Raw genomic sequence first — 12,020 nt, 5'->3', positions numbered from 1 at the left:
ACACTTTCAAAGGATTGAGTATGCAGTTGAGGAGTTTTAATTTCTGTGGTCAGTTTTGAGAAAGCTGTCTTGTTTCCCAAAGGTCTATTGGCAGAAGTAGAATTTAGATCCCTGCTCCTCTAAGTGTATCCAGACTTGATGGAACTTGGAAGAGCTTTTTTTGTGGTTTGCATACACACCATCTCTTCCATACTTTGATCTGGATCTTCTCTGAGTTATGTTATCTGTGACTGTCACTTGTATGTCTTCCTCTGATTTCCCTCCATCATCCAGAGTGCAGGGATTTCAGAGGCAATTCTGCAGTCTTACGAAGTCATTCATAAACTTGAGTCTGCAAAGCAAAGCTGTGCAGTTAGGCAAGCTTGCTGTGCGATGGCCTTTGAAATATTGTCACACAGTGTTATGAATGTGGGAGTAGGTTGCTGTCAGATTTGAAGGTCTTGCTTAGAAAATAGTATGGAAAGACAAATGAAGCAGAAATGCAGTCACGTGGAATTACCTTTTAGTAGAACGTTTCTCAAAGTTTCCTTGCGTTGCCTGTAGGCTTTTAGCTCCAAAAATAATAGAAGATACTGACAAATATGTTTATTAATATGAAATTGGGGGTGTTGGGAAACAGATTTATGCTTTCTGTGATAACAGTTTGGAGAGCAGAACAGGACAAATAGAATGGAAGTAGAAATGATGTCTGTTTGAAGCCATGATTAGTTTGGGGGGTTATTGAGTTAGGCACAAGTAACCGCCTGGTAATTAATTGGTTCGCCTGGTTGCTTTGGAGTTGTTCTTTTAGTAAAATTAATCTTTGGTACACAAAACAAAGGCAGAAAAGAGTATTGAAAGATAAAAGAGCAGAATTTGTCTTCTGGAGGGATGTGGCACACCCTACAAATTTATTTTTTGATACTTTTTCCTTTTCTATGTAGTCCTTCTCTGCTTTCTCCACATTCTTAGCATCTCTCAGAAATTCCAGCATTTTTCGTAGTGAATCAATGAGAAAAGGGGAAAAGGCCTGTAATTGCTTTTTCCATTGTGCTCGTTAAAACCACATTGTGGGAAATGGACCCAAACACTGTCTTTTAAGTGGTGTTGAGTCTGAGGCAGGTGGTATTAACTCAGAACTGCATTAACTCTTTTCAAACCTCTTTCCTGTTTCCTTGAGGAAACATGCCTGGTGTATATATGTGGAAAGGGCTGTTTGCCTGCCTCTTGCATTGACATTTTAATTTGGTCCATGATATAAATATCATTTCCCTAATCCCCCTTGCCCTGACCCTGTTTTGTCTTTTCTTCAAAGTAAGTTGACTTTTTTTTCTTTAAGGAGGGGGGAGGAGATGGGAATGGTGGCTGGCTGCTCTAGTTTGGAGCATTAAATGCTCGGGGAAAAAATCTCAGAGTAACTGTTGTTTCTTTCTTTGTATTCACATGGAAATTTTTAATCTCCATCAAAGGATCAGGAGAAAATAACGTTGAGATTCAATAAGAGAGCTCCCAGCTTACATGGAATTTTTAAATGTTATTTGGCTTTATCCTTTAAGCGATGAGAACCATGAACTATGTACCTACAGGGTTCAGAATTAACTTTTCTCTTTCTTCCAACACACCCTCTCTTTTTTTCTTTCTCCCTCCCTTTTTCTTACATCTTTATTGTTCTGCATAAACATGCAGCTTCTTTTTGGCTAAAGCTATAAGTGCCTTAGGATTTGTTTAGTTTTATTTATGTATACATTTCTAACATTAATTATGAGCACCAATCTGAAATACTGCATCGTGTTCTCCTTTTGATGTGATCTGAAGAATCTCTATTGAAGGCCATGGAGCTAAGATCACAGCCCAGCCTATTCTGTGCTTACATAGTCATACAAGAGCTACCATTAGACTACTCAGAAAAAAAAGACAAAACTAGATAACAAAAGGGCTAATAATCTGCCAGTTTGTGGTTGGGGATCACAAATGCTGTCTGCACCTGTGGAAATAGCTGATTGTGCTAATAATGATAGCAAGGGAGACCCCCTGTAACTACCCCATGGAGAACAAGACAGATTTCACAGGTGGGTGCTGACAACAAGGGTAGATTTCACGCTTCATCACAGATTAATAAAAAAGGGAAGATATTAAAATGCTAATACTCATTAATACTATTTTGTGGTGTTTAACATTAAACATGGAAAATTAAAACGAATGACAGCCGGTAAATGGAACTGACAGTTGTGTTCAGCGTCTGAAGCTAGTGAAAAATAGCTGCAGGAAATGAAAGCTGAGGACGCTACCATTCCTACTGTGGGTCAAGCCAAACAGCACTTTATAGCACCTGGATTTTTGCAAGATTACCTAAACTTAAACTTTAATAGACTCTTCTGTTGTTACAAAATATTTGATGAGATTTTTTTTTACCAGCATTGGTCAGAACTGTTTTTTGTGTCATCTGAAAGACAGTCTCCAGCAATACATGCGTCTAAGAGAAGAAATCACATAGCCTATTGAAACATAATCATGCAATATATTTTTTTCAAGGGTAGGTGATCACCTTCCGTTTTTTTCCCCAAATTCTCCTTGTGCTTCAGTTGGCTCTATTGTTCTTCATTTCTCACTAGATCAAGTTTTGATAAGCTTGCCTTTGTCCCAGAGGCAGTTGCATTTCAGCAACAAGTAAAAGTTGGCCCTCTGTGGGCCATAATTTATGTGTGTATGTAATGTAATATAATATCACATGGATACAAACTTCAAATGTCCGAATAGACTTAATTCTGCCATATTACAGGCCATTCTAATTTTATTTATGGTTCCAAAATTTCACTGAAAACTTTGGTGTAGCTATGTTTAAATTTGATATTTAAAGATCCCAGAGTATTTTCACCTAAAGTTCTTCACAAGTGAAAATTTTAGTTTAGCACAAATCTTAACTCTGTTCTTTGTCATGCAAAAATTACAGGATTACTGGGAAGACGCAGTAGTACATAGGGACCGGGGATAAAATGGTTCTAAAAGCATGTCGCTTATTTTTCTCTGATGGTGACAGTACTTGGTAAAGTTGCAGTTGTTTGCCCCACTATAAATTTCCATACCTTAAAATTTTAGGATTTAAATAAAACTAACTTTGAATATGCTAGGTTTATAATGTCTAAATCTGAGGAGAATTACAAGGTCAGTGCAGCCTAGCTGAACGTGACTGACATATTCTGAGCTATAGCTACTTTTAATATAGAAATCCTGGGGGTCCCTTCGTTTTTAAAAATTTCATCTTCACTTGACTCTCTAGCTGTTTCTCTCACATGCATCATGAATTTCAGCTGCCCTCTCTTCTTTGTTTCCTCTGCATATGCACATCTTCCCTTGGTGTACTTGCTAGTTTCCCCTTTGTCGTGACTAACTATTTGAGTGGAGCATTGCATCTCAGAAAATATTTCTTCTTTTTTTATCCTTAAAATTTTATCAAAATTGACCCCTTTCAAAATTGTTGCTATCTTCCATTGTTCTCAAGGGGCTGAGGCCACATGGGTGTTCCAAGATTTTGCCCCCCTTCCATTACAAGCAATAATTCAGCAGCACTCTCAAATCTGTGGCAGTGTAGTTGAAAACCCGCTACTTTCTGTTGAAGTGAACACAGACATATAACTTTAAAAAATAAAATCTTAGGGAACGAAAGATCATGAAAAAGGCTTGTCACTTTGGTTGGAATTTTCGAAAGCATGTTTATTTTGGCAAATGTTTCTCAAAAGCAGGTTCATTTTTATCCTCTCTACCCTCTAGATTTTCCTGTGAGGTGTCAGACCATGGTAACTCAGATTTGGCTTAGAAATGGATTTCTGCCAGAAGTTTGTATGACCTCCTCTCTTTCTACCCACTCCCACTTCTTTCTCCCAGATATAGTAGGTTTTTTCTTATGTTGATCTCAGTGAGTATTTCATTCTCACTTCTTGGTGCTTAAGAATATAACAAGCTCAGACACCAGGGTGATACCAAGTTTTAAAACCTGAAGAGAATAAAAAAGACTGCTTTCTTCAGAATATACAGTCTTACACTTATTTCTTCTTAATATAGGCGTGTGTAGTTCAGGATTTTATTAAAAGAATTTTTTTAATAGAGTGGACCAGAAACCTCTTATGTTTGTTTTTTCCTGAATCTAGGTTATAGGCTAGTTGGTTCTTCCAAACTCTTGCTAATTTTTTCTCTTGATGAAGGCTTTTCAGTCCTAACCCTCCCTTATCTCTAATTCCTTTTCTAGCCTCAGCCAGATGTTTGTTTTCCCCTGTTGTTGACAGTCACTTAGATAATATTCTCATGCTGTCACTTTGTATATCCACGTTTGCAAGATCTGTCACAAAAAATTCCCAAATTTTTATCACTGAGTGCCTCACTGCAAATTTTGTAATATTTTCCAAATTCCTTTAACAGTCACATAAATCCTGCTTAAACGGCAAGCAAGGGTAAACCTTACCATTTTCTTCTATTCCAATAAGAAGGGTGTGTGTCTGAGCCACATCTTACAGATGACCCGGAGATTTACTCCACCTTTGCCGAAGGAATGTGGCTAGCACTTCAGAGAATTGCAGGAAAGCTTCAAGAATTTGGCCAAGAAAGAGTAAAACATCGAATACCAGGGAAAACTTTGTCTTTCCCCATTTCCACTGCTTTCATTTCCTACTGTGTTGTGTTGTCCTCTGCATCAGACTGTTTAAGGCTGCCAAATTCTTGGGTATTTTATAGGTAATATATCTTATAAATGCCATGGCCAGCCTCTGAGGGAAACACAGGATTGTCGGTTTTGGACGGAGTATAAAACCCAAGCAGGAAATCATTGCAGAATGGCACAGCTGCAGGCAAACATTTTAAGCTAGTAAACTGCCCATCTGCACACCCACACGTGTGTCAGAACGCAAGGCCAAGACAGCCATGGCATACGCGCTTGTGAACGGTTAGCAGGGAGAGATTTCGTGATTAAAAAACGAGGTGTTCTGCTTCATTAGTTCCTGAAATACAACTGTCTGAAGATGATTATAGTATTATTTTCAAGAACAAGGAAAGATCGTAGACTAGACCTTTTATTTCTCTTAAAAAAAAAAAATGATAAAGAGCAGAAGTTCAGATCTGGCGTGGTTCAGATGATCCCACAGCAGGACAGAAGATATGGCACAACCTGGCAGTGGAGACTTGAGGAAGAACTTTGTCAGGAAGAAAGAAAAACACTTTCTTTGTTCTCTAGGGCAGAAATGGTGATCACATCTGACTCTGAAACAAGTCGTCAGATTGTTTTGGTCCTCAGGTCTGTGTCCTCATGGTTCACCTTAACAGGGACCTCGGAGGGTTATGTGCTGTGTGTTTCTAAAAGTTTGGACTGTTTGAAATTCTGATTTCCTAGAGATTTTGCTGACCAAAATCACTTTCAGGAAACTCATTCTAATACTTTCCTCTTTTGTTTAACCTATAACTGGCTCCTAGTTTTACTATCTTCTGTTCTAAATAATTCCTCTTTCTTTGTGGGCTGTCATTTGTTGTTCCTTTATCAAAGCTCTCGGTGTTTAGTTCTCCCAATCCTTCATCAGAAATTTAGCACTTCCCCTTATACAGGACAAGTCTGAGTTAGCTTTCTGCATGGTTTTCCCAAGTGCTACTTTCAATAATCCACAATTTAGTAAATGAATGCAAATTGTTAAAATAACGAAGTAACAACCATAAAACTGTTTTAAGACTGCATGTCAGGCACTGCAACTGTAACAACTATTGATCTGGGGATTTTTTCCAAATGTATTGAAAAACAAAATTATCTTCTAATGATCAAAAATAAAATGCCAGGGCTATAATCCCATTGTACAGTTGACTTCTGACTTTAGTATTTGTCTGTCTGAAGGGTTATCTTGATGCACTGTAATGTATAAATCAATGTAAGAGGGAAGATAATCTCCTGGTCAAGGTCCTTGTTATGCATTGTGTACAGCTGAAGTCTTCAGAACCTTTCTGTTGACTTTGATGTATTTGGATTGGGGCACCTAAAGACTGTGAAACTCTTGGTTCTTAAACATGTTAAAATGAGTTCTTTTCTCTTGGTTAAAGGACTAAGTCTTTAAAATGTTCCTGGTATTTTATGTGAGCAGCAGATGAGGACATTATTGTCTATGATTTGTTGTCTTCATTTAAGGATCAGATATTTCAGATGTTCTTGAGCATTTCTTTGTCCATCACATAGAAAAGCTTCTTTGTTTTTTCCCCTGTGGGTACTTTAGCCTCTCTTTTCCTGTCAACCAATGCCATTTTTAAGCCACATAAATGAATTTTGGTTGTTACCATTGTGGTGTTGGTATTATTCTGCATTGCCTTTGCACAAAAGCATGGATTTCAGGATGATGCCATATTAAATTATAGGCATCTCTGTTAAACATAGGGGAATTAGGTGTGAATTGTCCTTATTCTGAAATCTCTTTTATATTTTAATGCATTAAGAAAGCACATGACTAGTGGATGCTGTCTTCTTGCCAGTTGTCTTGGAGTACTGGCATTTTGACTTATGTTGATGAAAAATGTGCAAAATGTCTGATAATGTTATGCTATGCAAAGAAAACTAAAGCATGTAAGTTTTAACATTCATGGACTTAATATGTGCATCTCTTTTCCCAGGACGATCACATCTCTCCGGAGTGAACTGATTCCACATCTGGTTAGAAAACAGTTCTCTTCTCCTACATCATCGCAGCAGGGACAGGACAACAAAGAGGAGGACCAAAAGAGAAAAGACCAATCATCCCTAGGTCCGTTCAAGTATCACAGGTTTGGTGAAGGTTTTAAAGCCCATATGTTACAGTTGAGATACTGGATAGAGCACAGAATTAGCCTGAAGCACTAGGTTCTTTTTTTTCCCTCTTGTAGTTCATGATAACAAATACTCTAGTAGATTTCTTTTTCAAACAGGATTGTGCGTTTTATAATTCTTCTTTCTCCTCCCTTATTTTGGTGTAAATAAAGAGCAAGTCAACTGAGTGCTCTGTACTTTTCTTCCAGAAAACAGTATAGCTAAATGTGCTTTTGAAAATGTAATTTTAGGAGGACGTTCCATTGGGTATGGCACCAGACTAAGCCTTAACTGCCCTACACTGGGAACTGGACAGGATCTCAGATCTTGGATTTTATTTTTAACATTGCCACAGTCTCCTTGTGTGACCTTGGGCAAAACAGTGCATCTGTCCTGTTCCCTTGATTCCCACCTGTAGAATAAAAATAAGCACTTACTCACTACGTGTGATAAAATCTGTTAATGATTGCTAAGTATCTAGCCATTCAGATGATGTGGGGCAAAGATTTTCCTTCACCAACAATATTTTAATAGTACTCCTCTTCAGAAAGTATTTCATTAAATCCTGTCTAACCTCATGCATGTATGTGTTCTCCAGACATTTATAGTTTCATAAAGGAAGATAATAGCTTGCTGAAACCTGCTTCAGATAACTCTTGTTGGAACGATCATAGAGGAGATATGAATGAAACTCTCCACGAAGGAAAAGTGCGCTGCTATGTCCATATAATGAAAGAGGGACTGTGCTTCCGAGTGAATACTCTTGGGTTGTATATTGAAGCTAATCGACAGGTGAGAAAGATACGGAACTGACGTGTGGGAATGCAGCAATAGTTTATGGGGCATTTTAGTCTCCGGGGGTGGTTCCCTGGATATAGCTGAGGAGTGCGTGGGAATTGAACCGGTGCCATATTATGTACGCGTATTGCCATGCTGGTTGCTGAATAGGGACATGAGACAAGAAAACAGTTCTGTCACTGACTTACTCCACACCTTTGAGTTAGCCAAGAAAACCCCCACCCCAGATGTTTTTCTATTTTTTGGGGGGGGTGACAAGACCTACAGCCAAAGAGCGAAGACATCTGCAAAATAAGGCTGGAAGGAGCTTCAAGAGATCATCTAGTCAATGTTCTCCCTGTCCCAAAGGCAAGATAAGTTCTGCCTGGACTCTTCCTAACAGACATTTATCTAAATGATAATGATGAAGATTATTAATGTTTTGGAGGAAAACTTAAAACTACCCATACATTAAGACTGCCTAATGCTTAGCATTATGAAAGAATTATTTTATGAACAAGTTTCATTGCAGTGCCTGTCCAGGTAAAGACAGAGGTGAAACATTGATCTGTTGCACCTTTCACTTACTTTCACACTACTGAGCATTCATAAAATAAAAGATCAGAGGGGAGGACTAGAGAAATCCTGTACTAGTTAATAAGCTGATGATTAAAAGTTTTTACTCTTAGTATGTTCTTTTTGCTGTACTGGCTGATACAACTTACAGGTTGTCACTTCACTCTCCAAGTGATGAACTTTGTGTTGTCAGGAGTGGACAGTTTCCTCTAGTTTTAAAAGACTGATAGCAAGTGCAGTAGGGAGAGACTCAGGATTTCAGGAAGTGGGGCTGGGAGTACTGGGAGCCCTGGAAGTGGTCACTTCCATGCCTCTGCTCTCAGATTGAGTTGATTGCTTTTTATTAAAATGAATGAATGAATTTATGCAAATTTGAATTGCAGCATGTCAGAATGAGTTCACACGCTGGAATTCTTCCTCCTAGGTGCCTGTAGAGGAGCACAGAAATAGATTTGTTTTGCACTTAGGGGCATGAGTTGGAAGTGAAGGAGACAGCACTGCTGTCAGAGACAGAAAGATTCCCCCAAGAATATCAGGAACAAGTGTGCCCAAAGGGTTAAGGGAGAATACCGCTTGCTAGGGGAGGTGTGCGTGTACATTTGGCAGCAGCCACTTCAGTAAAAAGTTATTGAGTTGAGCCAGTCAGACTCCATGTGGTTTTTTTGTGTTGTTTTTTTTTTTTTTTAACCTAAATATTCTACATTTTGGTCAGTTCAGGAAATGTGTTTGCTCCTGGGTGGTACGTAGAATTAGTACTTTGAAATCACATTGGGGCCTTCAACATTGGAGAGGATTTTCCTTGAATTTTTAAGTTTTCCAGAGTGGTAAAATTTCTAAGGAAACTGTGGAGGTAAAACATAGAGCAGAACTTAATGAGTGGTTGTGAGAAGGCAGTTCTTTTCTCAGTGCCACTGTATTTTGTTTCTCTTATTAATCCTGATAACAGATACACATTTACATTTATCTGCATTCTTTTACCTGTTTTGTTGGTTTCTAATGAAGACTTTTGGTGTCTTGTTTGCTCTTATCTTGGTCTTTACAGACCAGATTCTGATTCCCTGGCTGCAAAGCTGGGATCTATAACTTTGCTGTCCAAGAGGACAGACTCCCAGAGCAGTAGCAGTCCGGTCCAGTAGCCATGGGAAGGAATGGCATCCTAACCCATTGCCCTTCTGGTGAGGAAACACTTTACTCATATCATTTCACTTCCAGCTGGGTTTCTGGATGCCTGCAGCCTGTGTGTGGGCAGGTGGGTTCAGGAGGGAGTTATCTTCAATAGCAGGAAATAGTTTCTTTGTAAGATGAATTAAATCCAAACATATCTTAAACCTTCCCTTGACCCAGGCACTCCCTCTGACTCCTGCCCCCTATCTAACCTTCCTTTTCAGAGCAAAATGCTTGAGATAGTAGCTTTCTAGGGTCACCCCTCAGGCTGCACTGCCATCAACTGATTCTTATAAGGGGTTTGCTCTGGGCAGTAAACCCTTTATTTATTTCACCACACCACCTTTCCTCCAAGGAGGGCTTCTTGCCTTTCCTTGTTTCTTTCCCTTTCCACAGGCCAAAACTGGACAGTAGGAATCTTTCCAGCCTGCGCTGTAGGTATGCATTGGCATCTGTCTATTGTAGCTGTCCCGCTATGTGTGAGGTGAGGACAGCGTCCCCTCACCAAGCCAGCATAATCCAGATGAATTGGCTTAGTTCGTGGTGCTTTGGTTATATGGTGTTTTTCTTTAGCACCTGCATCTTGGACTGAAGGAACTAACCTCCTCTTTTGTTTTTTAAAAAAACAAAGAAAACACAAGCCTAGTGAGAAGGACAATCTCCAGAATGTGAAGAGCAATAGATGTAGAAATGTCTGCTGAGGACAGCAGTCAGCCTGAAATGAAAACTTGGGGGTGTGACTATTCCTCGTTCGTCTGAGTGAAATATCAACTGTAAAAATCTTATCATATAGAAAGCACTATTTAACCATCCTTGCATGCTGAAAGGGAAAGGTGCTGGTCATATTATGAATATCCAAACAATTTTCTGCAAGCACCTAATTTGAGACCTTGATTTTTATTTTTTTTTTTCTGATCTGATCCCAACTTCTTGAGATCTGTGGGATCTACTTCTTGAGATTCACTCGCAAGCCTTCTGCTCTTGTTATCGCAGCTTTCTAAGGAAGTGGTTTTTACACAATCATACTGCATGGCAGCCCCTTCATAGCAACTTTGGATCTTGCTGGCAACTTTGAGCCAGATTTAACAGAGCAGTAAAGATCTCAGAGATGTAACATTCCTAACAGTTTTGTAAAAATAAGTGCCTGGGTAGCGAAAAGAGAGAGACATAATGAGTGCCCCTTCCCGATCCCCTGATACCATCACCGTGCTGAGAGGCAAGCTGCCTTCCCAGATGGACAACAGCATGAGCAGAGCTCCACAGCAGCCCCAGCATGCACTGCTTCTCACTCAGGCATACTGTTTGCTGTGACACAGGCCTTTTAGCAGTTACGGATTAATTTGCCACCTTCTGTACATTCCTTGTTTCTTTGGCTGCCACCTCTGTCATACAGAGATGCATCATACATTGCATCACCACTGCAAGTAAGTCTCTACGGCACAGCGTCTGTGCATTGCTGTGAGGCTCCCACCGCCCCGAAACCCTCATCTGTGCTGTCATCACCTCTTCTGTGGTGTGTGACCTTGGCCCCAGCCTGACGCCAGGAGATGCAGAGTGCCTGAGGCTGTTCTTTCACCCAGAAAAGGAAGAATGATAGAGTGATATCCCATCCTCCTACTATGCTGGCTCCCCTTTCTTTTCAGGAGCCAGTTTCAGAATTGCTCTCCATGGATTTGTTCTTGGCTACCTCATGGACCTTGTCTCTCTGTATTACCATCTCTGCTTTGTCTGCTTATCTAACACCTGCCTTCTCTCTGTCAAGAGCCTTTTCTTCTGCAGCTTTCTACCATCTGGAATAGCCACTTGATCAGCTTCATTTCTTTCTCCTTAAACATCTGAAATACATTTCTGTTGCCTATACCTCAGCTTGCTACTTTATTGAGAGGGCTGAATGTAGTCACCTTTTTATGCCCGTTTACTCTGTTTTATATTTGGTACTACTTGGTTGTCTCTGTTGTATTACTGAAAGGTGCAAAACATGTTGAGTTGCATTGGAAATGGCAGATGCTGGACAAACCTGTGTAATTGTGTATGGGGTGTCGCTGTGTTCTGCTGGAGCCAGCCTGCTTGCTGCTGCTCATCCACTACTTCTCCACAGGTGGGAGGCTGAGTTGAGAGGAGACACGTAGTGCACTGCAGTGGAAGTATACCTGCCTTCTTTATAAAATGGGAAGATGATAAACCATGCGTATCTGGTTGTAGATTTAAAATGCAGGAACCTATATTTTCCTGTAAATTGTTTATTGGAGATGCATAAGTGCTGTGAAAACTAAAGCCTGCCTTGAGCAATTTATTTAACAAGCTGATATAGCACTGTCATGTTAACTAGTGATGTGGGTTTCTTCATCCAGGTTCCCAAGCTATTGCTTAATCTTGGTTTAGAAGAACCACTGGTTCATGTATCTGCGCAAGTCACTGACAGAGGCATGGTAAGTGTTCCTTCTGCCTCTCTCTGCTCCTTCAAAATTGTCTGCTTGCCCTTCGCTTCAAGAACTGCTTCCTAGAATTCAGTCCCACTGTTGGAAATGAAGCTAAGTTCTAAAGTACAGAATGACAGTGTGAATGATACAGCCCAGAGTCTCCTCGTGGACTCACCCATGGGTTCCTGCCTTTCAGTCTCAGTCATTAAAAATGTTCAGTAAAAGTGCTGCCTTACCCCCAAGTCAGACACTGCAGTCATTCATGACAGCTGATCAATCAGTTCAGTCGATTTGCTTCCCAA

The 12,020-nt window shown here is 39.9% G+C and overlaps 1 protein-coding gene across 1 annotated transcript in view; it reads left to right on the top strand.

The window, feature by feature from the left end:
• EIF2B3 (eukaryotic translation initiation factor 2B subunit gamma) overlaps nucleotides 1–12,020 on the top strand; it is a 100,826-nt gene that overhangs the window by 62,141 nt on the left and 26,665 nt on the right. Inside the window, exons 7-9 of the mRNA XM_026104345.2 lie at nucleotides 6,610–6,740; nucleotides 7,380–7,573; nucleotides 11,650–11,727. Of these exons, the coding sequence (XP_025960130.1) occupies nucleotides 6,610–6,740; nucleotides 7,380–7,573; nucleotides 11,650–11,727 (403 nt within the window). The remainder of the gene's footprint in view (nucleotides 1–6,609; nucleotides 6,741–7,379; nucleotides 7,574–11,649; nucleotides 11,728–12,020) is intronic.

The sequence above is a fragment of the Dromaius novaehollandiae genome, chromosome 8 (assembly GCF_036370855.1).
Source record: "Dromaius novaehollandiae isolate bDroNov1 chromosome 8, bDroNov1.hap1, whole genome shotgun sequence".
NCBI classification, from domain to species: Eukaryota; Metazoa; Chordata; class Aves; order Casuariiformes; family Dromaiidae; genus Dromaius; species Dromaius novaehollandiae.
The sequence above is the reverse complement of the archived record's forward strand: the minus strand, read 5'-3'. Positions and strand labels throughout refer to the sequence as shown.